General features: G+C 40.1%; 1 protein-coding gene across 1 annotated transcript in view; it reads left to right on the top strand.

Annotated features, from left to right (window-relative positions):
- The first annotated feature begins 3,443 nt into the window (after positions 1-3,443).
- Positions 3,444-27,625, top strand: part of col9a2 (procollagen, type IX, alpha 2) — a 28,576-nt gene continuing 4,394 nt past the window's right edge. The window contains exons 1-31 of the mRNA XM_074686063.1: positions 3,444-3,592; positions 4,485-4,632; positions 10,434-10,784; positions 12,006-12,080; positions 13,111-13,146; positions 13,281-13,343; positions 16,759-16,812; positions 17,620-17,655; positions 18,934-18,957; positions 19,069-19,122; positions 19,291-19,344; positions 20,976-21,026; positions 21,110-21,166; positions 21,275-21,328; positions 23,155-23,208; positions 23,310-23,363; positions 23,846-23,899; positions 23,985-24,038; positions 24,186-24,239; positions 24,338-24,391; positions 24,491-24,544; positions 25,384-25,428; positions 25,517-25,570; positions 25,655-25,708; positions 25,833-25,886; positions 25,979-26,050; positions 26,390-26,425; positions 26,576-26,620; positions 27,018-27,050; positions 27,185-27,331; positions 27,466-27,520. Of these exons, the coding sequence (XP_074542164.1) occupies positions 10,713-10,784; positions 12,006-12,080; positions 13,111-13,146; positions 13,281-13,343; positions 16,759-16,812; positions 17,620-17,655; positions 18,934-18,957; positions 19,069-19,122; positions 19,291-19,344; positions 20,976-21,026; positions 21,110-21,166; positions 21,275-21,328; positions 23,155-23,208; positions 23,310-23,363; positions 23,846-23,899; positions 23,985-24,038; positions 24,186-24,239; positions 24,338-24,391; positions 24,491-24,544; positions 25,384-25,428; positions 25,517-25,570; positions 25,655-25,708; positions 25,833-25,886; positions 25,979-26,050; positions 26,390-26,425; positions 26,576-26,620; positions 27,018-27,050; positions 27,185-27,331; positions 27,466-27,520 (1,603 nt within the window). The 5' untranslated portion in view covers positions 3,444-3,592; positions 4,485-4,632; positions 10,434-10,712. The remainder of the gene's footprint in view (positions 3,593-4,484; positions 4,633-10,433; positions 10,785-12,005; positions 12,081-13,110; positions 13,147-13,280; positions 13,344-16,758; positions 16,813-17,619; positions 17,656-18,933; positions 18,958-19,068; positions 19,123-19,290; positions 19,345-20,975; positions 21,027-21,109; positions 21,167-21,274; positions 21,329-23,154; positions 23,209-23,309; positions 23,364-23,845; positions 23,900-23,984; positions 24,039-24,185; positions 24,240-24,337; positions 24,392-24,490; positions 24,545-25,383; positions 25,429-25,516; positions 25,571-25,654; positions 25,709-25,832; positions 25,887-25,978; positions 26,051-26,389; positions 26,426-26,575; positions 26,621-27,017; positions 27,051-27,184; positions 27,332-27,465; positions 27,521-27,625) is intronic.

The raw sequence follows: 27,625 nt of genomic DNA, 5'->3' as shown, positions 1-27,625 counted from the left end.
GAGCATTTCTTACTGAAAACAGCTGAAAATGAGGCAGATGGTGGTAAAACTGAATAAAAATCAAAGGAGTGCATTGTTAAAACAAAGAGTAAATAAAACCAAATGTAAGAAGAGTAATATAAATCTAGTATCACATAAAAACTTTTGCCTGTTTTTAGAACAGTCATTTTGTCTTGTGTTTCGGTGTATTTATTCTTACAGCTGCAAGTTTTGGTTCAGCACTGATGGTGACTTTAGAAATGTATTCATGCCATGGGCACTAATGCATTCTCATACAACCACAGATGCTGACTTTTGACCTGTGCACTGACAAGAAGCCAAGCAGTCCCTGTCTTCTCCTGAGCAACGCACACTTCATTCATAGTTTCCAAAGTTAATGTAATAGTGATTTGTCAGACCACTGCACAATCCACCGTTTTGTCTCGGTCCATCTCAAATGGGCTCAAACTCAGAAAGTCGCCAGAATATGGATCATATGTATACAATTTCCTTTCTGTATGTTTTTTTTTTCTGTTGATTTTGAGCCCATGTAGAGATTTCATGTCTGTCTTCAATGCAGTACTGTCTGAGGGTTTAGCAGACATTTTTGTCCAAAGTGACGCACAACACAAGCAAGAATTTTGACAGAAGGGAAAACCTTAGTCGACAAAGTGCTACAAGTTATTTGGCTGCAGGTGCTGACATTAAGAGGATTTTTTTTTTTAATGTAGAATAATGTTGCCATAAGCAATCACAATCAATCGCTGCAACAATATCATTCAACCTTCAACAACATTTGAAGATCAGTGCTGAACATTCACTAAGAGCTGAGGCTTTCTGACTCATTCTGCCCCTGAGGACAAAGAGGAGAAGGGTCAGATTAAGTGCTACGTCAGCTTAATGGTCCTGATGATTGCAGCAATCCAGTTTTTGGCACAGCTGTGTACTTTTTGTCAAGATATATCTCCAGATTATTTAAGTCTTTTGATTGATATTATTCACTTTCAATGATGGCATCGCAGAAGTCTACAGTTTTAATCTCTAATTTAACACTGATTGATATTTTTTTCTGAGGTTTTTGAACAATTTGCCCTCCTCCCTCTTATACTTCTGAGAGATTTACCTTTTCTGGTTTGCCCCTTTTATACCCAGTCATGTTTCTAGCCTGTGTCACATTAACCCAATAGATTTGATACTGTTCCTCTAAGTATTTCTCATGTTACACATCTTGTTTAATGTTTTGTTGTCCTAGGTCGAACTCTTTCAAAATTTGCTCCTGGCATCAACTTTGACTATTTCAGTTTCAACATTCCATATGTCATGTTTGCGCTGTTTTTATTTGTAGGCTATATAGGGTTGAATATTTTGCAAACCTTAAAATCTGTTTTCACTAACATCTCACACTGTGCCCTCACTTTCTTGAATTGGGACTGTACATTTTATTTTCCTTTTTGGACAGCATGAAGGTTATCTGTGCACTTATTGTATTTCTTCAGTGTGTCTGTGTGCATTCTTTTGAGTATGAGAAGGACACAGTGAATCATAACATGCCCTTGTAAAAACATGCCAACTGACTGTTCAAAGACCCCCTCAAAGCTTAAATGCAGGAAATGAGGATGATTGCAGCATTTTTGCATGAAATCGTCCTGCCTCCTTATATGTCACAGTACCACTTCAACACAGAAATATTGCATTTATCTTTGCATACAATGACTTATTAATAAGGTAATGCTTTAAAGAGTGCCTCCAGTTTTAAATATTGCTCATGTCATCGCAGTTTTTAAAGAGAACACACGGTGTTGTAGAACATTTGGTTGGATAATACCCAGTCTTATTTATTTAACTATAGTTTATTTGCTAGGGACAGAAACAATATGCACAGACAAACCAAAAGCAGCTGTTTTACACTCCGTAACCTGAAACTGAGCACATCTAGCTGAGTTCTGTGAATCTTTGTATAATTGATTCTTTTGGACCATCCAGAGGGCACAGTTTTTCACCATTGTTCAGTTCTTCTGGCTCATTTCGGGTTCACTTCATTGTGTATTTATTGTCATTTATTTTGCATTCCATCAGTGCGTTGACAGTTCCCATGCTGCATAGCTGACAAGAGTAACACAACATTCCTCACTAACTTTTCAGGAGGAGGGTACATTTCATATCCCCTGACTTGTTCTTGGCTGGGTGTGGAGAACAGTGTAGATGGGAACCAGCGGGTTGTCAGTGCTCTGTCATGCTTGAGCAGGGCTGAGAGGAGCTAGGGTAAGCTTACTGGTACTGAATGGAAAAGAATCTGGCTCATACTTTATCACAGATTCTAAATCCAGAACAGTTATAAAGGTTATTTTCTGTGCTGATGCACATTTGTTGCAACTGTAAAGCCTATTAGCTCATATTCTTGGCTAACGGTGACGTTTTTCAAACTGTTGTTATGATAGCAAATTATTTGACATTATCTCTGAAAGGGTCTTAAAGAAAGAAAGAAAGAAAGAAAGAAAGAAAGAAAGAAAGAAAGAAAGAAAGAAAGAAAGAAAAAAAAAAAAGATTATCAGTTAAGATATGTGGAGCTATAGCTAATCAGTTTGCTTTGAAAAGACACTAGTTGAAGGATGACTAAAGTGCTAGCTAAGCTTTGGAGCTTTTTGTGTTAATTAAATGAAAGAAAATGTGTGTGTGTGTGTGTGTGTGTGTGTGTGTGTGTGTGTGTGTGTGTGTGTGTGTGTGTGTGTGTGTGTATGAGAAGGTTTAAGAGCTTTTAAAGCTGGTTGCTACTTTTGCCAAGCCAGGCTAGCTACTTCATCCTGCATTCAGCGCTTAAGCTAAGCTAACCCCCTGCTGGCTCTTGCAGCATATTTAGCACAAACTTTTCAGAGATATTCATCTTTTCATCTAATTCCTGGCAGAAAAGTGAGAGTCCTGAAGATAAAGATTTTTGTTAAGACACATTAGCATGCTGCAGCTATAAATGTGCATCACATGTGGCAGCGTAATCCCTAAAATCTGCCTAAGAACATGCTCACATAATCTGCCTGCCTCCCGTTTACATCTGCAACACATTGTGATAACTTGGATTTCCTGTTTGTTATTTACGATGTTTGAAGTTTGGCAATCTCAGAGCCTAAAATAGGATTTAAAGACCATATAGCTTCATGCCAGACCACCTCCACAGGCCAATATGTTTCAACAATTATGTTTGCTGAAAACAGCATTTCATCGCCTGAGAAGTTAAATCAGACTGAGGGGAGGCTGGGAAAACTTTGAGGAGGACATAACTGCAAAAGTCTATCTACTCTAGCTACCATAATAATGTCAGGAGATGAAATATGAGTGTATATTAGCCAAACACATTGAAGCAGTAGTAACAATCTGCTTCCTCTTACTTCTCATCTCTTATCTACATAGTAGAGTAGAGAAGCTCCAGGCTTTAGTTGGACATGTGATGTGTGCCATGCTTTGTTGCCTAGAAACACCTCACCGAGCTCAGACTGGGGTCAGCAGCTGCTAAACGCTGTGTTTTCTCATCTCCGAAGCAGCCATCGCTTTGTCAGCCTGTGACTCTGGGCCAGTTCTCACTGTACAGCTGGGGCTCGCCGCTACACCGGGTTCAAATCAGGTAGCTGACTCACAAGAAGCCTAATCTGACTCCCTCTGACATCATGAATGCACTTCAAGTTAGGTACTTTAAAAGTGGCTTTGCCAGGGGAAGTGCAAAAGCTGGAAGATTTCACCTGTCGTCTCAGATTGGAGTCACTCAACAAGGAGGTGAGGAAGTCTGATGGCAAGTGTGAATGTGTGTCTATCTTGATGCCACTCACATGTGCACACATCCTCTCCTATGCTGCTCCACTGCACTGTAGACAAAGATAGACAACCTCATTCTGCTAAAGAGATGCAAAGTGAAAATGAAGCTCCTGCAACTGGTTCTTAAAGCTGGATGGTATGGCTCCAGTCGTGAAGCTTGATTCTGATTCATGACCCTTCACCTCTGCTGACCAAAAGCTAGCAAGCTAATAAAAAAACCCAACTGCAATTAGTCATTAAAATCAGTTACATGAGCACAAAAATTAAAAAAGAGCTGTCATGTCTATGAACATAGTGTAAAATCGTCTAGTTTTATTTTCAGTTTTTATCATCTAACCAGGATGTGATGTAACCGATGCGTCAAAGTCGTAATGATGCAAATATCATCTGATGAATGTCTTCACCAGTGGGTCTCCAGTGTTTGTGATCTAACTAAACATGTTGCAGCGGACACTGAATTATCACTGCATTAAGTGCAGCTATATGAGATGACAGAACACAAACTGCTAACTGAAATTATTTTAGTAGTACACATAGTGTCAAAAGAGTGTTTAGAAAAAGAGCTTAAGGAGTTTAATCTTTTTTTTTTAAATTAAATATACTGTATTGACCCAAATATAAGTCAAAGATTTATTTGTTGAATGTAATGTGAAAAAAGGGGAAGTCGTCTCATCAGGATCTAACCATTTACACTTGCTGTCTAGGGTTTGCTACAAGACCGCAACTTTTTTGTGAAGCCAGTGACTTCACAGTGGCTGCGGTGATCTGTCAATCACAGCAGGGACGCAGTGACAGGGGATGAGAAATGAAGAGGCGCTGTGATTGTCCAGAGCAAAGTGGACCAAGAGTTGGGTGAGTAAACAGACAACTGAGGCTGAGTCATTATGTTAATTTTAAGATAACAATAGTCAATGCAGCACAGACGTTAAACAGCTGTCAGGCAGACAAAAACATGGAGTTACACAGTGTAATGTCCGAAGATCCCGCGTCCTAAAAGAGCGTCTGAAAAATGTGAACTGTAAAAGAAATGCTAATTGTGGTCCTTAAAGGGGACATATCTTGCTTGTTTCTCCTTTTCACTATGCCAGACTAGGATGCCTGTAAAGCATTTCTGCCCTCAGTACAAGTCATTTAGTTCCTTCATTGCCCCACAATAGTGTTCTCAATATCTTCATTTTAGGCCATTCTGAAGATCTCGTTGAAACGCTCCGTTTCCAGAATGACCTCCAGTAACCTCGCAACATCAACCCTTTGTGCTCTGATTGGTCAGTTCTATCAGAGGGGCGGAGGAGGTAGAGCCAGGGGGCAGTTTTTGCAGCATGGCAGTATTTACAAAATCGCCATATTGGATGGGGCAGACCGAGTGAGTTTGCTGTTTGCCAAAACTTCACCATAAGGCATTGATAGCACTAATAAAATGGCAGAGTGTAGGATACGTCCTTTTGTATTGGACCCCGAGTCAGACCAGGACGGTTCTGCAGCTCAGGAGGAAGAAAATCCACCTCGACACAGATCATCTCAGGACGCTTCAGTGTGGTGAGTCAAACCAGTACTGTAACATGTATCGTTTATACGTTTATACTCGGCCCTTGGTGGCGGTTGTGTGACTAACTGACTTCACCGAGGAGGAGCTGCTTTATCAGATTACTCAAATAAAAAGAAAGGATCCTTGTGTCGTCACGACGGTCGAAATCTCGCGGCCAACTGGCAATGACCTATTTTCAGAGGCATCAAATCTCGTTCTAGGATATCAGAAAAAATAAAATATCTCGTTTTTTGAAAATTCAGGGGGTGAAAGGTCTTGTTTTCAAATTCATTATATTATATGTAAGTATTAAATCGGGGATCAGCATGATATGTCCACTTTAAAGCGGCAGTCTCCAAGAGATTTGCAGGAGGGTGTGTGAGTTTATTGAGAAACGTAACAAGGGTATGCCCATTAAGAGAGCTGTCATTTGAGTTGCATTTGAAATATATAGATCTTAGTGATTGTTTTAGGAGCCAAAAATGACAGAAATCTCCATTATTTCAATGATTTTCTCTGAATTTCATTGAAAAGATAGTTTCTTCAAACAAGGTTAATTTCAGTTATCAGAGTCTTTTTCTTAAGATTGGTCTTAAAATGAAGGGGGTTGTCTCATAATTGAGGTCCTATATTTGTGTCAGTACAGTAATAACTGATTGAAACTTAGCTTCTCTAAAAAACAGCGATGATAAAAATGAAATGTTCAGTTGTAAATCAGCTTGTTATCTAACTGTTAAGCTGGCTAGCTCAACAACATATACCAATGCCAGCCATTAGGGGGAGCTCCAAGTCTTTTGACTTCAGTTTTTTTGGGAGGTGCCGTGATGCCATCTTTTTGTACAGGCTGCAAACTGCACTAAGAGTTTCATGATCAGAAGCCAAATCAGTAGGCCTGATAAAGAACTCGCACTGCAACAACTCAAACTACCACAATTCAGAGAAATGAGCTGCAGAAACAGAGAATAAGCTCAGATGTACACTCATAACAGGTCATTTATCCTTTCACTGCTGTGTTTTCATCAGGATTTATTTGATCTTAGTACAGTGTATTTATATGCAGCGTGTTTGCTTTGAAGTTGTGTTGTCCTAGAGTTCGCAGTTTGTTTCTCCTTGTGAAATTAATGCAGCCTCTTGGCCCTCATTGGCCACCATACATACATACATACATACATACATACATACATACATACATACATACATACATACATACATACATACATAGGTTGCACCAGAACCTTTACATTTGCTCATGTTGCCTTGTTTTTTTTTTTTTTTTTTTTTTTTTGAGTCCTCAGAATAGCCATGACCTGGATGAATGAGAATCTACATAGACTCTAAATTTGCTCCATTTCCCATTCATCTTCCATGTCAAAGCAGCTAAAGCCTCAGGTTGACGAGTATGATTTTCACACCCTGAGCCTGACCACGAACACCCTTATGAATACGTCTCAGACCGACAGACTAATAATCGCAGTCTGTACATCATCAGCCTGTCGTGTGTGCCTCCTCTCCCTCAGCTTTGACTGGGAGGTCTGACACAGTGGGAGCCTCTGGGTCGGCCTCAGACCCCGCTGAGCTGTTAATGACCTCTGTTATCACTTTGCCGCTACTCCTCACACCTGCACTCTAGAATAATATTTACCTTGTCTGTCATCATCATGAGGTGGGGGTGTTTTTATGAGTCTTCCTGTCTTTCACTGAATGATAACTTCCATTCTCTCTGTACTCTCAGGCCTCTTATTGCAGTGGGAGAATGGATGCAGCCTGTCTGTGTGAAACAGATTTTTCTCATGAAAACAGGGAGCAGAGAGACTGAATACCAGCACAGAACTGAAAAACTCCCTGGTCACTCATAATATGTCAGCTAGGCACTGCTTAAATGCATAAGCATGCATGTGTGTGAACACTGTGTTCTGCTTTGTTCATTTGTTTGGAGGCCTTATGATAACCAAGTGTGTATATGAGGTAAAGATAGATTGACTCTTGGTGGCATTTTACCCAATTTATCCATCAAGAGGCTATGATAAGTATGCTGAGCAGTCATGAAACAAGATGATTGCTTTGGTTTAGAAAAAAATAAAAAAGCAAGTCTTATTCCCCTGACATTTTAAACATGAGCAGGGAGAAAGAGGCATCGAGAGAAGGATTCTGAGGGAATGGGGAGAGGCCAATGTTTTCCTTGTCTGTTTTTCAGACTTTGAGAAGGCTGGGGAATCGTTTATAATGAGAAAGACAACAACTGGCTGACGCTTTCCTTCAGTTTTCACCCGTGAGAAGATCAGCACAGCGGGTTTTGTATAAAGAAGGATTTCCATGCATTTGATCTCTCAATTTTCTGGAATTCAGTCAGCTTGTGCACTCACATTTTATCATACGGTTTTTATGTCAGGGATTTGATGTGAAAATGTGAAATCAAACAAGATCACGGCAGTGTGGCAGTTCCTTGCAGCAGCACTAGTAAGCCCAGCTCAGCAGACATGTGTCTGACAGCTACCTGAAGGTCTGTTTATTCACTGAATGTGACCTGATAGAACTGTCTAAAGGCAGTTCCCAACAATTTGGAAATTACTTGTTTCTCAGCCAGGAGCAAAATGGAAGGATTTAAAATGTGTGTATTTGTCTGTTTTATGTGAAGCTAAAGCCAAGTTGCAGCCAGTTAGCTTAGCAAAAAGACAGAACACAGTGGTAGACAGTTAGCCTGACTCCTCTGACATAAAGCTCTAAAACCCACTCGAGCTTTTTATCTCTCTTACATCAGCTCACATCTCACATTAAACTGCTTTTAAGGGCTAATGGGGTCCTAACCAAGCCCTTCCTTGATGTTGCAATCTCAAACTGCCTGCAGGAAGTGACTCATAAGGGTTCCAAGAAGACGTTATTTCGTCACTTGGATTTGCACAGGCTGCTGACAGTGCCACATTTGAAAACACTCGCAGCAAAAGTTGCATCAAGGTGAAGGTTTCACAGCTCACTAGAGCGTTATGAATTTACAGACTTTACAGTGCTGGCTTGTGGATCCAGATACGATTAGATGTGCTCTTTTAGACACAGTAACCCAAAGCACAAGTCTAGTATGTGATCATCTTGATTGTATGAACAGCATGAGCATAGGGAGACAGTCAATATTACAGCCAAAATAACCTTGCATTGCTTACATTTGAAGCGTAACAGCCAGTTAACACTTTAAAGTCCTACAAAACAGACGAAAGTGTAACTTTTAGAGACATGTGCTGACATATTTGTGGTTTTTCAAAACTCCAACAAACAAAATAGATGATTAAAAAACAAACAAGTACAAAAATGAAGCACAAACCAGGACTTCAAAAATATGATTCTGTATGCTGCTAATCAAAAGCTTACAGCTATGCTAGCTATCAAGGGACTGAATTCGGAGGATTCAAACAAACTCATGTGCTTTGTTCTACTTTTGCTTATGATATAAAATAATTAAAAATAAATTAAATTACAAGCAAATAGTGTTGAAAGCAGCGATGGGAAGATAATATTTTACAGGAGAGCACACATAAGCAGTTTAACTCCACAACACCTAATTAGCGCCGAGGGACATTCACTTTTTTCTGTTTTGCTAGCGCTGCAAAATGACCAGGAGGGGGCAGTACTAAAAGAAAAGTTGATATTGAACCAAACAGAAAGTATGTTCTAAAACTCCTGGATTACAAACAGCAGCATTACAAATGAGCTTTCATATGAATGTTTCAGTGAATTATCTGAGCAGAAGCTGTCATCTTGTCTATACATAGTATTTTCTGAGAGTTGAAATGTCAGTTTAAATCCAAAGACTGCAGCACTGTGCAGACACATTGTTGCGCCTGTAGACAAAAGCAGCCCACAACTTCAAACTCCTTGGTGTACAAAGTTGAAAATGAGTTCAAGAATACTTTTTTTCTTGTTGTTTCTTTTTCTTTTGTTCTTACAAAACAGCATCACCAGACTGTACATATAGCTTTGATTATGGAAGTTAATGTTAATGCCAAGGCTTTATCCTTTAAATGAAATAAAAGAGCTCTATCTGCAAAATGCATAACTTTTTGTGCATACTACAGAAATGTTCTGTGTTCAAGTGAGATGAATGTGCTTCCTAAATTATTGTGCAAAACAAACGCAGCGGAGGACCCACAACTGAGTTTGTCCTAATTTGTATAATGTGGTCTGTTGAGATTCCCTGTAGAGTGTAATACATCTCAATTTATTAATATTTTTAACCTCTCTGCTTCCTCAGTTTTGTCTTAATCAGCCTGAAGGAAAACTAATGTACAGCACAGGAGGTGCAGTTGAAAGCCTCCATAGCAACAAGCTGCTCTGCCATGGCACCCTGCTGTCCAATGATGGGTATTTGCTGCCATCTAGTGGACAAGAGGTTATCAGCTTCCTCAAGTGTACTGTAATGTTTGTGCTGTAGGGGTCACTGTGAGGTGTTTTTTCATGTTTTACTGAGTTTTGTTTACTGAGCTCTGAAAGAGCACTGTGGATTAGTGTTGGGATGAAACTGCAGTTAGTCAAATGACCACTAGATGTCAGCGATGGTTCAGGATGTGTGGCCTTTTACAGAGGTGGTCAGGCTGCTCTTTGGCTTCCTTTTGCTTTTACCTAGAAGGTGGAAGTTTTTATGACATGTTCAGGACGGTCCCTCCTCCTCTTCCTCCTCCTCCTTCCACTTCCCCTCTGTGATCACATTCATTCAACTTCCAAGCAAGATTCTTCGGGGTATTTATCTGCTTTCTCAAATATGTGTTGCTCACCAGGGACATTTTAGAGATATTTACACAAGTAAGCAAATGATAACCTCAGGATGAAGAAAAAGTGAAATCAACAAAACAAACTGGAGACAAATTGCAAAGGGGCTGATGCAAAGGTTAAGATTTACACCCATGCGTCATTCATTAATCCTCTTCCTGTAGTTTTGGGAGGAGCTAAATTGCTGCTTCGACCAATTGGCTCCTGAATGTATAAGAAATTTGTTTAGCATTCATCAAAACATCCAGCGAGAGTTTCAGAGTGTACCTGTTGATTGCAAATTCAGAGCAATGAAAACTCCAGGAACTGTGTGTGTGTAACTATATTTAGGTATGTGTGTGTTATTCACAAGTGTTTATTCTTCTGCTTTCAGAGGCCGGCCATGGGAGGAGAAGTACACCTCTACCTCTCTCCCTTTCCACCTCCTCCCCTCCCCAGCTCTCTCCTTCCTTCCTCCTGAGTGGATTTTTCGGGGCAGTGCACACATCCCCCCCACTCTCCACTCCCCCCCGCGCTCCTGCCTCTCAGACAGCTCTGCTCCACCAGTTTTCCGCACCGTGCCGGCCCCGGAGAGGACTAAGGGAGCGGAAAGAGGAGCCAGAAGAGAGGATTTGGTGAACCGAGGAGAGACGGACAGGAGGAGAGAGGGACCATGGCTGCTCTCTCTGCCTTGCTGAAGACCTGGGTGATACTGCAGACCCTGTGCCTGGCTCTGGCCCAAGTGGTGAGTGGAGACCTGAGACCTGCTCTGTGCAGGATTAGCTGCTTTAGTCTGGGGGTTCAGTAGGGGAGAAGGGCCCTTAGTAAAGGGCCGCTGGATGTTTTGAGATGTTGAAATATCTTGTGATGCTGATTGAAGTGATCCAAACACTGCAGGTGGAATGAAAAAAACTCTATCTGTGGTGTCCATCTGGGTTTATAGCACGCTTGTAGAAGAGAGATGAGCTTGAAATGAGTTTTCTGCTGTGGACAGAAAATGAAACTGGATTACCTGCCTTGGATTATCATCTTTATCATGTTTGGACTCCTATCTTTTGTCAAGATTGGACCGAAGAGTTACTGTAGAAGTTAAAGGTTTTTCAATACCTGGGCTCTGAATGGAAGAAAACATGAAGAAACATTTTTTTTTTCAGTTTATACCTGAGAACTCAAGAACCATGACAGAAATGGAATCTGAAAATCACAGCTTTGACACACAGACAACTACACACACTCACACACACACAGACACAAGAACAAACTTTGCCCACAGAGCGTGAAAGCCGCTGTTCAAACACACACCTACATGTTATCAACATGGATTTACAGTCTTCACTCTTGAGGATTATTTTTCTTTGGATTTTCTTTTAGCACAAATCAAAGTCGGATTTAAATCACCTTTCATCGTGACAGGCTGTCGGATCCGCTGAGATGAAATTGAGGAAAATAAAAGGAGGCATTGGGATGGAGGAGGAGAAGGGGGGCTGAGATGGGGGTGGTGAGGGTAAACAGTGCCAGTCTCATGACCCCTCCTTCCACATTCCTCCTCAATCCTTTGTTTTTACCTCTACCCTGGATTAGTTTTTTTTATCCCTTTTGATCCAATTTTTCATCACCTTTTTTTGTTTTGTCCTTGTTTTTTGTAATAACTTCATACAGTTTAATATCACCGCTCATGCTTATTATAGCCTGCATAATGACAGACATCACTCAGGTCCTTCAAGTAACACAAGAACTGTAAACTGATGTTGATTCTCCCAAAAATAGATGAATTTAAATGTCCAATGATAACATTAAAATTTAGGTATAAGTATTAAAAAAGTTATATTATTAAGCATTTTATTTTTTTGATGCTAGCTGTTGCTGAATAATATCACAAAACCGTATAAATGTTGTGGTACCATAACTATCCAGGTAGCACTGTTGCTTCACATTACCTGATTCTATTCTTTCCTCTGTGTTTCAGAGGGGTCCACCCGGACCTCAGGGCCAGCCCGGCCCAGCAGGCCCCTCCGGCACCCCTGGATCAGACGGAATTGATGTGAGTATCTGCACAGATTTGTCACAAAGAGCATCTTTGTGCTGGAGAAATACCAACACTGCAGTAGCTCAGTCTTACCATCAGAGGGCACTGCAAATGAAAACAGGCCTGCACAAAAGAGCTCTGTTCCCAGCAGAGAGAGGGGGCTTTGAGAAGGGACCCTTGCCTTGGTCCTGAGTGTGTGTCGCAGTAATGTGATACATTTGAGATATTTTTGGGGTTAACTACACACAGGCTGTATGGGGTGCCTTAAAAATGCAGGCTGCTGGGGTAGTAGAGTGAGAAACATATGAGTCAAAATCAATATGAGGTGATATATGAGGCATTTAAAATGTTCAAAAATTTACCACCTTCATCACAAGTTTTTGGATCCCATGAATTTCACTTTGATCAATTTCAGAGTCATTTTTAATTCTCATCTGTAGATCGCAGCTGGGATTATTTTGGTTTATTAATGCCACCCACTGCCAAACAAACGTAGTCACAGTTTATTTGGTCCAAACGTGGGGGTGGATCCTTCTCTCTAGACTCCTTTTTTGAGTTCCTGCCACACTTAAAGTGGAAGAGTCAGAGTGGTAGATAAACAAACACAGTGACAGAAAGAAAAACTTAAGACCTCACCCAGTCCGACATTAGATCTGTGCTCTGAAACTTTTATGTGTTTTTGCTAGCTTTGTTGCATCATGTACTTATCTGGTCACTATGCACCAACCAGAGAAGAATGTCCTCGTTGCTTCCTGATGAAAAATTAGCAAAATGTATCACATGCAATTAAAACCCCAGAGACACACACACACACACACACAAAACAAGCATGGATAGTTTGGGTTTATTGTGGTTAAAGGTTCCTCATTTTCTGGCGCCACAGAACTTGTTAGCACTCACAGGTTGATCACTAATGAAAGACACAGATAGGTGAGCAAATTAATGAGCTCCTTGGAGGATTCAATAAAAGGCCATGTTCCCATACTTTGTTCAATAAACAAACACCAATTAAATGAGTGACACTCGCCACTTTGTGTCTCTGCAGGGAGACAAAGGACCTCCAGGGCCTCCAGGAGCACCAGTAAGTTTGTGCTGCCATTCTTCTTCTGTTCTGTTTTGTTATACTTCAGTCGTTCTGATTTATGTAAACTTAGTTTTGCTCATTTAAAAACTTTTCTTTTTAATGATTTCATTATTTTTTTATCATTATTTCAGGGACAAAAGGGAGAGCCAGGAGAGCCAGGTCCTGATGGAGCACCAGGAGAGAACGGCATTGATGTAAGTGAAATCATTGATTACTGACAGGTTGTGGTGGAAGAGGGAAAGAGACACTGCTTTGAAAATCAAAATAAAACGACATCAGAAACCGCTTCAGAAATCAGCAGTTTTTCAGGCTTCACATGGAATCTGTTTAATTAGGTGTTAAAGGGGGAAAAATAAACAGGAAGCAAATATGAAGAAGCAAAACCGATTAAAAAAAGTGTGTAGGATTGGAAAGTCAACACATTACAAGGCAAACAGACAGTTATGGATCGTAAGGTGTCATTTATTTTTTGAATAAGACTATATGACATTATTAGCTTTATTTAAGTAGTTATATTTAACTTTTTCATCTAGTTTTCATGATGTAAAGCAGTTATTACAACTGAATTATTCTGATTACTCACTGGTGTCCCATGAACACTTGTTACCCTGACAGTATTTACACTTTCAGGAATCCCAGTTTGTTCCTGTCTTTGGTCTGTACAGGTCTAGAATGAGAAACAGTATTGATCCACATTATGGTGAGGCATGACTGGTCACAGCGTACCATAATGAGAACTGCTGAGTCTCCCACCGTGTTGACTGACCTGCAGTCAGATACAATCCATTTAGCTAGAACTGTAGTTAAATCATTCCATTTAGTTTCATCCACAGGTCTGTGCTTACTCTTAAGAGTCATTTTGCAGTTTAGTTATTGTACACAGCATGGGAAAGCATTTCCTGGATAGTCTCATATTACTGATCAATGTGTGCAACAACATGTATGTAGCTGTGTAAAACCACATGGTATAAAACAAAATACCAATACAATTATAAAACACAAAGCAGTCCCTGAGCCCAGTGTTATTTCTCTAAATGGTGGAAGGTGCAAACAGTTGAATGTCCAGTACAACTTAAAAAGAGGATTTGCTGTTCAAGGGTAAGGTCGAGTGTTGGTGTGAAAAACACACATGAAGACAGTGACAGTGATCAGTGCATGTTAGAATGACCCAGATTTAAAGTCAGTTTTCTATATAACATATTTTCTGTTAAACAGAACAGTGCTCTACCAGCTTTTATATTGCGGTTGCTTGTTGGCATTACTTTGATGAGCTGTACCCATATGCTTAGTTCAAAGGTCGTAGCTCAACACAAAGAATTTTTAACCTGCCAACTTATCCCCATGGGCTTAATCAACAGTGACAATAGGCACAGTGTAAGAAGAAGTAGTGATGGATTTTATCTTTAGCACATCTGGTAATCAAATCAAATCAAATTGAATCAAATTACAACTTTGCTATGACTTTTCCATTTTCCACTGGTGCTGCTGTCAATCAGTGTTTAGTAAGATTATGTGTTAAACTAATAATGCGATGCATCAGCAGGATGATACAAATAAACAGCTCTATTTGTGATAAACTGACTGAAGGTAGCTTGTTTAGAGATGTAAACTGGGCTGGTTTGGATTGTTAATCAAACAACCCTGACTAAAAGTCTAAAAGTCCATCATGGGCACCTACTTTTTCTGATCTTCAGATCTTGACATTGTCCTTATTAACTTGTTTGTCAGCTTCATGTTTACATGCAAGATAACTTGCTATTAACCCTTGTATTATGTTAGAAAAAAAATACGTTGATTATGTTGCGGGTCATTTTGACCCACATTGTGTACATCCACTTGAAACAGACAAAAAACAGGTAAAACCAATGACAGCTTTGTTTTAGATTGTATAAACATTTAGAAAAGAGGCAAAAAAAATATTTTCAATCTCCAAACTATATTTATAGTTTTTAATCATGATTTAATTTGAGTCTTCCACTCTTTACAAACACTTTATTTTTCATTTAACTTGCCCCATTTTATCAGATTTTCCTTGTTCAACATTTTCAGTGTTCTCCACGTTAGATAGAATGTCCCTGTGTGCTTTCTGTAACTTAATCATTTGAAACAAGAAAAACTTGATTTACTATTCTCTTGGAAATGACAGATCAGGCAAAAAAAAAAAAAAAAAAGCACTAAAGTGCTCTATGCGGAGCCAAAACACACATTTGGGTGTTCTCTAAGGTGCCAAAACCTGTGCTAAAGGGCCCTCATGGTTTGCAAACACACTTGGCTAGCTAAAACAAAACAAACTGCCCTTTTAGGTTTGAAAAAAGTGTGCTTAAATGTTCTTTTTTGTTATTTTGTTTTTTGTTTTTGTTTTTCATTATGGCCCCTTCCTATTAAAAAGTCAGTGCACACTGGACTGCACTGGTGATGTTGACTGTTTTATATTTTTATCTTCAAATGCCCATGTCCTTCTGATAGAGAGACAATGGCAGAACTGTCCTCTGAATCCTCTTTGTTATAGGAAAAATGACAGTCTGGATTATCAATAAAGTCGTCCTCTGTCTCTGAAATATTTCCTTTTGAACTGCAACACCATAACAGTTCAAAATCTGTGGTAAAGCTTCTTCAGCTGGAAAGATACCCGCTACATCATCTTTGTACACAAACTGCGCACAGACATTTCACTACACACTGAAGTGTCCAGATTTTACTCCTAAGTTCATGACCCTAAATGAGGAAAAGTTACAAAATTTCATGAAGAAAAAGAAAGGATAAGTGTTACTTTGGTCAACAGAAAAACAGAAAAGCAGGTAAATTGACCCTAAACATAACATAAGGGTTAAGAATTTGAAGTTTACACATTTAGATCTGTTTGTGCTGTGTGAAAGCTTCACGTAAACTCAGGATTGTAATAAAATCAAGGTCAATAAGCTCCTCTAAGCAGACTCATTTTTTATTTTTATCACATTAAAACATTCAGGAAGTTCCTCTGAGGGTTTGTTCTTGTTTTCTCACGACAGAAATTTTCACAGAACTGTGTAGCAATAAGCCTTGAAGTCATAAGTATTGGTTTATTGTCAACAGACATATTGTGCTTTGCAGGGAAAAACTCGACACGATTAGCTTAATACACTTTGCTAAATCCTTGATCCTTTGCTGATTTAACCTTTAAGTCTTTTGTAATCACAGGCAGCCAAGAGTTGCTGAGGGAAAAGAAAAAAGAACAGGGCTTTCAAGTAAAGCTTTGCAGCAGTGTAACATGTTATACCTTAGCTGTGGTGAAGCTCCTGTGTTTGCAGCAGCACTGATAAAAGTCAATCCTACAGTGTCAATTTGAGGGGAAATTAGTCACATGCTAACTAGCCAGAAAACGCTCTCACATGCATTCCTCAGAGATTTAGCCACTAATCCGGCCTGGAATCTCAATCTCAGTTTTGTTTCCTAATTACTCGGAAGAACAGTGTCAGATTTGATCAAATGTGTGATTAGCTCTGTTTTAAGCTGAACTCAAGGCACAGTTTTTACTGCTGTATTGCTGTCCAACCTGTATCTTCTATGTTTGAGCCCTACATACATGTTTAGTATTTCAGTTAATTTTAACCTTATTCTTTCTGTTTTCAGGGTTTGATCGGCGCAAAGGGGGATCGAGGTCCTGTTGGGAGCCCTGGACCAAAGGCAAGTGTCCACATCTGTATCTGGAAACATCCAATTTAGCTGCATCTTCTGGTGTTGAAAAAATTAGCAAACGCAGAAGTGCAGTTCCTTGAGTGTCCACTTGAGGCTGGCTCAAACAGCCAAGAAACACAGATCAAGGTTCAGTAGCAAAGTGACCAACTTCTCAGCAGATTTTAACATGTTAAATACATTTGCAAAAAGGCTTTGGTTGTTGTTGCTTTTTTATTAGATAAAAAAGTAAAGTACTCATAAAGCTAACATAAAAGCTAAGAGTTTAACTTACATTTATTCAATCAAAGACACAATTGAGCTGACTGATGGGTGGGCATATTGTCGTTGTTTGCTCTGAGGTCCAAAGACTTAGCTCTGCCTCTTCATTGATGTCTTATTTGACTGAAAATTAAGCGTCTCTAGGATGGCGGTTGCCAACAACAATAGGTGTCCTCAGAGACAATGTCTATGGGCACAATTGTCTCCTATATACATTCTATAAAAACACTCCATAATAACAACACAGATAACATTTTATTCTGTCAAATGTGCGTTTCAAGATGTTACAATCCACTCCTTTGTGATGGACAGATCTTTTGCATTTCAAAACTGTCAGATTAATGATAAAGTTCTTAGTACTCACGTCCCTGCTATCTCAACAAGATCTGTAGCCTCTGACACCAATTCCCTGTTACTGACTGAATAAGTACAAGAGTCACCTTTAATATAAGCTTTAAAACTTTTTTTTAATTCAATCCCAAGGTAAAATCATCTTTGTTTGTTTTGGTTATATGTATTGTTTGCTATTGTCTGCAGGGCCAACCTGGACCGGGTGGTGAGCCTGGACCTCCTGTAAGTACACTTAAACCATAACCTATCACCTTGGTATTAAATGTTAAATTTTTATGCTTTTCACCAAATGAGAAACTTTAAGAGGAAACTGTGATCGTGTTTAACCGGTTCAACTCTGAGATTTGTGATCGGATATAAAAAGTGTATTTTGAATCTAAAAAGGTTGGGAAGTACTAGTTAAACTTGATGCACTGTATTTTATAAACTTACAATGTTATATTTGTTGTTTTTACAAACCAGACATATTTAAAAGAAGCAAAATAAAATAATTATTTCATCAAGAATTAACTACACTTTACATAAAATCCTATACAATCAGAAACTGAAATGCTGGAGTAATAGTTAGCTCTTGGTTGTTCTTTGATACACTACTATGGTAAGCTCATAATAATTATATATTCCCTTGGGGTGCAGTAAAACTAATTAGGAAATAATCCATCTCACAAGGCTGTGATGACACATGAAGATGACTTATGGTGGGCTGAATTAAGCGTCGTTTGAAGCCTTGTCAGTTTCCTAACAAACATATTGTAACCCAGCTGCGTTCATATGGCAACCTCCAGAGTCTCTTTCTCTTCATGCTTGAATGCCTGACCAGCTGTGCCCTCTTTTGGGTCTACTTTACCCAGATGTGGCATCTGTCTGCTCCAGCTGACATGAGCCTTATTGCTGCAGAACACACAGTCCTTTATAAAAGTCGATCCTTTAATCTCATTTTCACGTGCAGATTGTTTTAAAATGAAGTTATTTTGTGCATATGAGCGATGCAGATCTGGGCTAACGTTTACCTGCAAATCATTTGTACTACACTCTAAAGCCCCTAGGTGGAGCTCTGTGTCCATCTATGAAACAGCTCTCAATGTATTCTAACATTAAGTTCAGAGTCATCCAATGTCATGCTTGGATGCAGCACTATTAGTTAAATCCTTTGTTTAGCATTAGCAGGCTTTCTGTCAGAGGGCTCTGCCCGTGCACCCAGTTGCCTGGCTGTGCGCAGACAGGAGATCTTGCCTCGTGGGCTGTTCTTCCTCCAACAAGGCTTACTTACTTACTTAATTACTTTGTTTATAATTAACTCCCTGCAAAAGACACAGCAAACACAAACTGATTGCGCTCTGTGTCTCTGTTCCTCTTGAGCACTGTTTACTCTGACACTGTGCACACATATTACTGCATTACTGCTCCTGCTATTAATTGGCTTTGGTTAATTGATACTTTGACAGATTGGTTCCACTTGTCATACAGTAATTTAACCCCTCGTTCCTTCTGTCCACACAGGGACCCGGCCTTCCAGGACTGGCTGTAAGTAACGTGTACAAATGCAATTAACGGCTGTGCTTTGAGGTGTGGAAATCACTTTGTGTCGGGTTGGGATGTGGACTTACTCTTTTTTTTTTCGTTTGGGATGTTTAGGGGGCTCCAGGGCCAATTGGTCTTCCAGGAGAAATTGGTGCAACTGGTCCAAAGGTAGGAGTAATGGCAGTCTTAACTAACTATAAAAGGATTCTCTTTTTTTTGTAACATGCTTATACTCCAATTAGGTATTATTTGTCATGAGTACTTAATTTATAATGCTGTCATAGCTTGTCTAATGTGTACATACCTTGATATCAATGTTTTTGATTTTTCACAAAGGGTGTTCTCGGTGCACCTGGAGCTCCAGGACTTCCTGGACCCCCTGGCAAGCCTGTGAGTCTCAATTCAGGAAATATTCCATCTGCAGTCTTTGTTGTTTGTTATTAGGAGAACAGAGGTTATTTTGAGCCTTAAATTCATTGGTCAAGAAACTAAGATAACACGGTTTCAGTGGTATTCAGTGTCCCTTCTGTGTTGTAGTAATGGAGGTTAGAGCAGTTAGTCCCCATCAGAAACAGATGCTCAAACAGGGTTATTGAAAAAAAAAGGGTCAGACATACAAGACATTTTTGTTACATAGTGACAGTTATCAATATATAATTAGAAAATTAGAACCAAAGTAAACAGCATTTCCCCTAATTTCAATAATTTATCATTTTATTTATCAATCACAGTGGTTCTTGTTTAGAAGCCTTGGCATGAAGGGAAATAGAAATATTTGTTTCACTGGAGCTTTTATTCACTTTGACACCTATTATCCAGCAATGCTTTTAGGCATTGTTTCATAACCAGTAAGAAAAATAAATCTTCTCTGGAGCTTATGGGTAGCTGCAATACCACAAGCAAGGTTAAAACTAATGGAATTAGTGGTATAGAGTTCTAACAGACGTATATTTGCCAACCATGATTTTTCAAAATATTTTTTTAAAAAGCAGCAAGGGGTCTTTTTAATCTCTCTTTAAAACAAAACAAAACAAACAAACAAAAAAAAAAACAACATTTTTAAAATTATTTTACTGCATAAAAGCTCTTAAAAGTAAACTTGTGAAGTCTGTGTGATGAAACAAAAAACAACTTCAGATTTACTTAAACTAAAATCCACTGCATATTTGTGCTGTTATATTTGTAGTATCAACTACCATTTATTAATATACCAATATACTGCTATATTTGATCAGCCAATGCCAGCAAACAAATTGACAGTTGTTCTTTTAATTTAAGTTGTTCTTTTAATTTTTATCTCTCATATCTTGGAACATTTTTATTAACCAGGTTGAAAAAATAAAGATCAGCTGGAAACAAACAGGGATTAATGAGCAACCAGAAACTTGGCCTTAAACTAACTCAGAGTCAAATCAATCTAAATGCAGTTTACTTACATGATTAAATGGAATCACTGTATGCCATAATACAACAGCAGAAATAACAACATTGCATAAACTAATGCTGTTTCAGATGAGTTTGTGTGCAAAACAAGCTGCATAACACAAAAACAAAGCACCTAGCACAGCTGGAGCTCAGGGCTTTTTGTTTTTAAGGTCCCAACTGATAGTGAACGGTGCAAAAAATACACACACTTTTAAGGCTTATACTTTCAAGTCTTCATTCCACTGGTGCATGTTTCCTCCTGTGTGCATCTCTGAGTGGTTCCAAGAACAGGGTTGTGTCCTCATTGAGAGTGATGCTCCCAGCCCAGGGGAGTGTATTTGTTTAGCTTTAGTGCTGTCCTAGGGTGAATAAACCCACATTAGATCAGTGGGCTGTCACATCTAACTGTAGCAGAAATACATCACAACCTGTACAGATAGGTTACTTTCTCGCTCGATCTATAAAAAGAGGGAGGAAGAAAGAGGAAAATGGACAAAGTGAGAGAAAGCTCAATCAGCTCTTTGGACTGGAGGCAACTATGATCATGTGACTTTCTTTTTCTTTTATCTGCTTTGTGCATCTTTGTTTCTTTTTAGGGTCCTCCAGGAAAGTTTATCGGTGGAGAAGAAGGCAGTGCAGAGTTTCAGGTAAGATCTTATGACAGCTTTGTTTTTGCATATGTATTCTGACACAGACACATAATCCTTGTACTTCCTTATCTCGACAACAGTGTCCCCTCAACTGCCCAGCAGGACCTAAAGGCCCACAGGGACTGCAGGGAGTCAAGGTAAGTCTGTGCTTTCTTCAAGTTGCAAAGGGGGAATAAGTGTCAGTGGTTTTGTTGAGCTATGAAACTGTTGACTACCCTGCTGACTGACTTTCTTTTGCCTTACAGGGACACAAAGGACGTGCTGGTGTTCTTGGAGACCCTGGTAGCATAGGAAAAACGGTGAGCTGCTGTGTCTCTGTTAGAGCATACAAACACAGACTCAAATACCTGCACAAACATACTGTGCAGTCTCGCACACCAACCCACCATTCACGACCAACATAGGCAGGGATTAGCTCTAATGAAGCCCACCGAGGCACATGACTGGCACTAATCTGGCTGCGATTAGTCAGGCCTGGCTTTGGCCCTGCAGTCAGCATGCAGCGAGCCAGATGAAAGCAGTGCTGAAGAGCCAGGTACATGAGAGAGTCTGGGTTCACGTAGCCTCTCACCTCACTGCATTAAGCAGAGCTAATGAGCACACAGTGAGCTCCAAGACAGCGGCCAGCAAGGCCTCGGGCATTAGCCTCTGATCTCCCCCACACAAGGAGCCTTAGACGCTCAAAACACTTCTGCAACAAGTTATCATTCATCCCAGGCAGAGCAGATCAGCAGGTTATTTTAGAAGACTTGCCTTGACTCAAGATTGCACTGTGGGATTGCTCTCTTTTATTCTGCTCAGAGTCACACAGTAAGATCTGTTTACATCCCCACTGAAACTCAGCTCTAAAGTAAAACACAGAAACCATCTGCAGAATGATAAATATGCTTCTTGCGCATTTGATTGATGACTGATGAAAATGTGATGCCAAAAAAAACCTAAAAAAATTAATGCACAAGAGAAGCACCACATTTATCTTTAGATCGAGGAGAATTAAATTTAGGCCAACAAATGCAGGTCGAACTTTTCTGAACAGATTATACCAGGCTTTTACACTGCAAAATCCTTCTGAGGTTTCTTAATGATAATTGATGCTGAAAGACCAATAGGTTAATCTCTGAATTATCTATTTTCAATCACCTCTTAATGGAGAAGTTAAACTCTGTGGGAAATGCTCCAATTCATTTTCTTGTTGAGACTGAGATGAAGTAGAATGAGACACTACTGTCTGTATGCTAAGATTTTTGTCAGAGCAAGAAGTCAGTTATCTTAGTATGAAGACCAGAAACACAGGAAACAGGCTAACTGTCCAAAACTAAAAGGTAGGCTCACAGCTGCTCTGTGTCTCAGTGATTTGTTTTTGGGTGTTTGATATGGACAAAAAATGCAACATTAGGAGTTCATTGCTGAGCTTTGTAGGTTCAAATGTGGCATTGTCGGAGCCAAACTGACTAGATGTTTCCCTCTGTTCTGTTGTGCTAATTCAGGCTAATAATATCATTTTATGTTAAAGCTAGTGCAATATATCTTCACATACAACACTTATTACAATAAATAGGCTGATTCAAAAACTGCAAATAAGCCCAAAGAGAACACACAAGCATAAGCTGCTCAATTGGTTTAGCATCCATAGCCACAGTTGTTTGACTAGCTAATGTCAGCGTGTTCTTCTGTTGGGCCAGCAAGTTTTGCTAACTGGCTAGCTTGAGGTTCTCTTTTTTTTAACTTAGTGCCTGGCATATGCTACAACCTTCAAAAACAAGTTGTGGCTTCAACGGTATGTTTATCAAAAACTAAATTTGGTGCTAGTCCTGCTAGAGTTTCTTCTGTCAAAAAGCTAGCTTCAGCTGTAAGTAGCATAAGCTGCATTTTAACTAGTTAAACCACAGCAAGTAAGCAGCAAATTGACCTCTTTTCAGCTACATTTTTACAAGCTTAGTGTTTCTCAGGTCAAACTGTGGAAACAGAACTGTGGAAATGGAAACTTGTAAAAAAAAAGTTTGACTTGTAGCATTTAGCTCTGATAGCCACACGAAATAAGCATGACCAATCAGAAATTATAAATACTTTATTAATTCCAGGGGGTAATTCTGGTAAATTTGTTGTATTTCATTCCATTTAACAGGGTACCAAGGGAGAAGTAGGCATCTCTGGGGAACAGGGAATCCCAGGACCTCCGGTACGCTGACAATTCAAACTTAGCCTTATCATGTATTTTGTCAGAGTATTTTCACCTTGTCTTGTCTCTGTGTCAACCTTTTTTTCCTGCTCTCTTCAAAGGGCCCGATGGGTTTGAGGGGCTATCCTGGAATGATGGGACCTAAGGGAGAGGCAGTGAGTATAATCCTTTCTTTCATTTTCTCTGTTCTCAGTCAGAGTACAACTTTTATGTCCTATTTTTCTTTGGGTAAGGATGTTCTCATTCTAAGATGTGCACAGAGGAGCCACTACCAGACCTGCCCCCACTATACAAACACCATCCATTACCTACAATGGGGACATATGGAAATGATGCTAACACAAATCTCTCCCCTCCTCTAATGAGTTGGGGTTGTCTAGGTCCGCGGTGCCTCCATCTGTAGTTAATGATCCGCTGAAGCCATCCGTCTTACTGTTAACATTAGCCGCGTTAGCCAAGTTAGCGCCCCGGCTTAGTGCCAAAACAAGAGTGGCTGGCTCTCTGTGTAGCTCCCATTAGTGGAGTGAGTTAAGCGCTAATTACCCCTTTAACACAATGAATGGTCGGCCACCATGACTTAGCATCCACTCACATCAGAAGTGATTGATGGCTTTTTTCTGTTGTTGTTGTTCTGCAGGGGCCCCGTGGTTACAAGGGCATCACCGGGCCTGTAGGAATTCCTGGACCTCCTGTAAGTGAACACATACACTTGCATGTCAAAAAAGACATTATAACTCAAGAAACAGGTACTCAGTGAGCATCGGTTTTGTTGGCAGGGTGAAGAAGGCCCCCAGGGACCACCTGGAGATGCAGGAGACAAGGGAGACAAAGTAAGTGACCTTCTTGGTGCATTTTTTTAATCATCAAAACAGAAAAAAAAGAGAGAAAAAAACTGATGAAAAATGACTATGAACTTCAGAGGGGGCAGTGACTCTGTTGTGCATATGTACTGATGCTGGGTTGGTTATCTCCTGCAGGGCAGCAGAGGCATCCAGGGCCCACAGGGCGCGGTTGGCAAAAAGGGAGAGAATGTGAGTAAATGCACTTTTGTTTGTGCTCGACACAGTTGAGCCAGATTTCAAAGAGTGTGCCAAATGAAACCCACTGACTTGGTTTCCTGTTTTTCCAGGGTCTGCCGGGCATTGATGGAAAGGATGGCACACCTGGTATTCCTGGAATCAAGGTGAGGGTTTCCCGCCATGAAAATGATGAGAAACTTCCATCAGAGAAAAAAGATGCCAATTTATTTTACCTCTGTTTTCTTCTATTTTCTTTCACATAGGGCGGCCCTGGCCAAGCTGGGATGCCAGGTCCTCCAGGTCCTCAGGGAGCAGCGGTGAGTGATCCTTCACTGTAGTGGGAGGAATCTGTTTGCTTGAAGAGGCACACGCAAATATGCTGGTTGCATTGTCACTCCGGCCACGTAGGGGGTCAATCTGTTCTCCTCCCAATTTGAGGAAAGCCAGAATGCAGACAAAGGGAACCAGCATGAAGTCGCCACTAAATCTTGGTGTGTTTTGTTTTCTGGGCTTTCATCCAGGTTAACAGCAACCCTGTGACCCACGCTGTTTTAAAATTTAAACCACCTTGAAATAGCATTCTCCCTCCCAACGCGGGTGATTTATCACAATCAGACCAGTGGGTATATTTGTGTGTGTGTGCCTGTAGGATGGGTGTGCTCTTTGTGTGAGCGTCATTCTGACTAAAGGGTAATGGAGCATGAGATGCACACTTTGCTGTGTGGTCATTGCGGTGACACTAACACTGCTGCAAACTCAAGCACCATAACTTAGCTTGCTTTATGCCCTGCTGTGATATGCCATACACACAGGCACACAATCACTGCAAGGAAGTCTCCCACAAGGTACAGGCCCTGATACGACACTGCAGCTCTGAACATTGCATTACTTTCACCACTCGATCTGAAATCAGCGTAATTGGTTTGCACAAGTAGCTCATCGTTACTTGTGTTTACATTTTTTCCCATCTGTTTATGCAGGGTCATTCACACAGCGCAACACAATTTCATGACAGAACAAACAGGACTGTGTTCTTGAAGAGTTTTGTCAAAAGTTATCTCTTTAAAAACATAAAAGGAGAAAGGAGAAAGTAATACATGTCTGTTTTTACTTTTTGTCTTCAGTTTCATTGCAGTCTTGTTAATTCTCTCTACAGGGACTTCCTGGAAGTCCAGGTGCAAAAGGTGCCGCTGGAGACAAAGTAAGCCTTGTATTAACTCTTAAATCACATTAAGCATTTTTTCTCACTTATATTTTTAACACATGTTCATGTTGCTTACCTTTGTCAGGGCGAAACTGGACCAAGGGGTCATGTTGGCATGCAGGGTGCTCCTGGACCTTTGGTAACTCAAAAACATGCGTTTCTCAAGCATTACACTTCTAATGCTGCAGTGTTGGATGAATGATTGTACTTTGTATTTTGATAGGGTGAGCCTGGTCTCCCTGGTGAAGCTGGAATGGAAGGAGTCCCAGGACCTAAGGTAAACAAAAAAAAACAAACAAAAAACAAAACAAAACAGAATAATCGTAAAAAAAAAAAAAAAGCATAAAGAAATCCCTGCAACTTTGCAAACACACATGCTTATATCTCCTGACTTTCAACAGGGCGACAGAGGCCAGAGAGGAGAAGTTGGGCCGCCGGGAGTTGTCGGCAAGCCTGTAAGCTGTTCCTTTGTTTTTGTCTTTTTTTATACCCACAAAATCATTAACTTGTCCTCTTGTTCCTATAAAACTTTTATCGCTTGTTAAAGGGAAACAAAGGAGAAAGAGGACCCATCGGTGTTCCAGGTGCTCAGGGTCTCGGTGGAACCAAAGGAGACAAGGTCAGTGTTTGTGTTATAAAAACATGTGTGTTACTAAAATATGAGCAAACATGAGGCCATAATTCAAACACAGTTCATGACTATTTAGTTGCACAGTGTTACCAACAGGGGGCAGTGTTTACCTATGAATAAAAGTCTTGTAAAGCAGTAAATCACTGACTGAGGCAAGGAATGTAAATAAGCACTATAAATGATAATCTGAGCCTCACAATCTTTTATGTTTCAGGAACGACACAACATTTTTCTTACTTTGTGATATATGAGCTGATTGGTTGAATCAATATTTAGTTTTGGGATCTAAATTTGACCGCATTAATATGTACTAAATTCTCTCCCAAGGGTTTCCAAGGAAAAGTTGGGGCAAAGGGAGACGTTGTGAGTAGAAGTTTTACACTTTCACACTTAATTCACAGAAACAAATCCTTCATTGTTCTGTGCTGTTTTTCAGCTCCCTGCCAACAGATACTTTCTTCATTCATCCCTCTCACTGCTCTGCCTGATATTCTTTCTGTCTGTCCCTTTCAGGGTGACCCTGGTGTTGAGGGATTGGCCGGTGAGAAAGGTGAAAAGGTAAAAATGATCACCGCATCACCTAAAGCTGTTTTAAACTTTGAGTGCAAAACAATAAACCTCAGGCTTTAGATGAAGAGGTTTAAACATTTGGCTCCTGAGGCATCAAAGCGCAGTGATATACAGCTGAAACTGTCATAACTATACTAAAGTTGAGAAGGAGAGGAAGTCTGTTTTTGAATTAGCATACAAATTCTCACAATAATCCAGATGGCAAATGAGCTATTTACATGACAGCGAAGCAATGATGCACATTGGCCCTTCAAAGCAGCATTTTTGGGCATTCATTTACAAAATTCATTCTTGAATTATTGCTCAATGAGCGTCTGTGAGGCAGAAATGATAGATGGAAGCGGTGAAAATGAAAATGATGATCTCTCTGTGTCTGCTGTGACAGGGTTTGTCTGGTGAACCCGGGCCTAAAGGACAGGTGAGCTTTAGTTTTCCAGACATCTTTAAAACTGTTTATCTTCAAGTTTCTGCTATTCCTTTTTCTTTCTACTTGGTTTATTTTCTACTTTCCTTTTTTAAGCTGCCTGTTTCCATTTGCTTCTCTCTTTACAGCAAGGAATCAGGGGTGACACTGGACACAACGGACCTACTGGAGACCCTGGTAAACCTGGAGACCAGGGACCATCAGGACTTCCTGGACCTAGGGGACTGAATGGAGAGCGAGGAGTGCCAGGCATGCCAGGCATTCAAGGATCTCCAGTGAGTCCAAATCACATTTGATCTCCCTGTACGATGCATGCGGTTCATGATACCTGAAACTTCCACAGACTGAGACACTGATGCACTTGAATGTCTGCCGTCTCTTCCTGATGCTCAATCTTCTTCTTCTCTAGGGACGCGATGCATCAGACCAGCATATCATTGAAGTGGTGTTGAAGATGTTGCAGGGTGAGCGTCTAGACTGGAATACTCATCTTTGATGTCCATAGGGGAGATTAGATCAGGCTGCTGCTTTCATCTTCTGAGCAATCAGTTTCCCGTCATCAAAGGTAA

This window comes from Halichoeres trimaculatus, unplaced genomic scaffold (genome assembly GCF_033239565.1).
Source record: "Halichoeres trimaculatus isolate MK-OKI-2021-1 unplaced genomic scaffold, fHalTri1.1 fHalTri1_scaffold_14, whole genome shotgun sequence".
Taxonomy (NCBI): Eukaryota; Metazoa; Chordata; class Actinopteri; order Labriformes; family Labridae; genus Halichoeres; species Halichoeres trimaculatus.
Note: the sequence above shows the minus strand (reverse complement) of the source record. Positions and strands in the feature narration are given on the sequence as shown.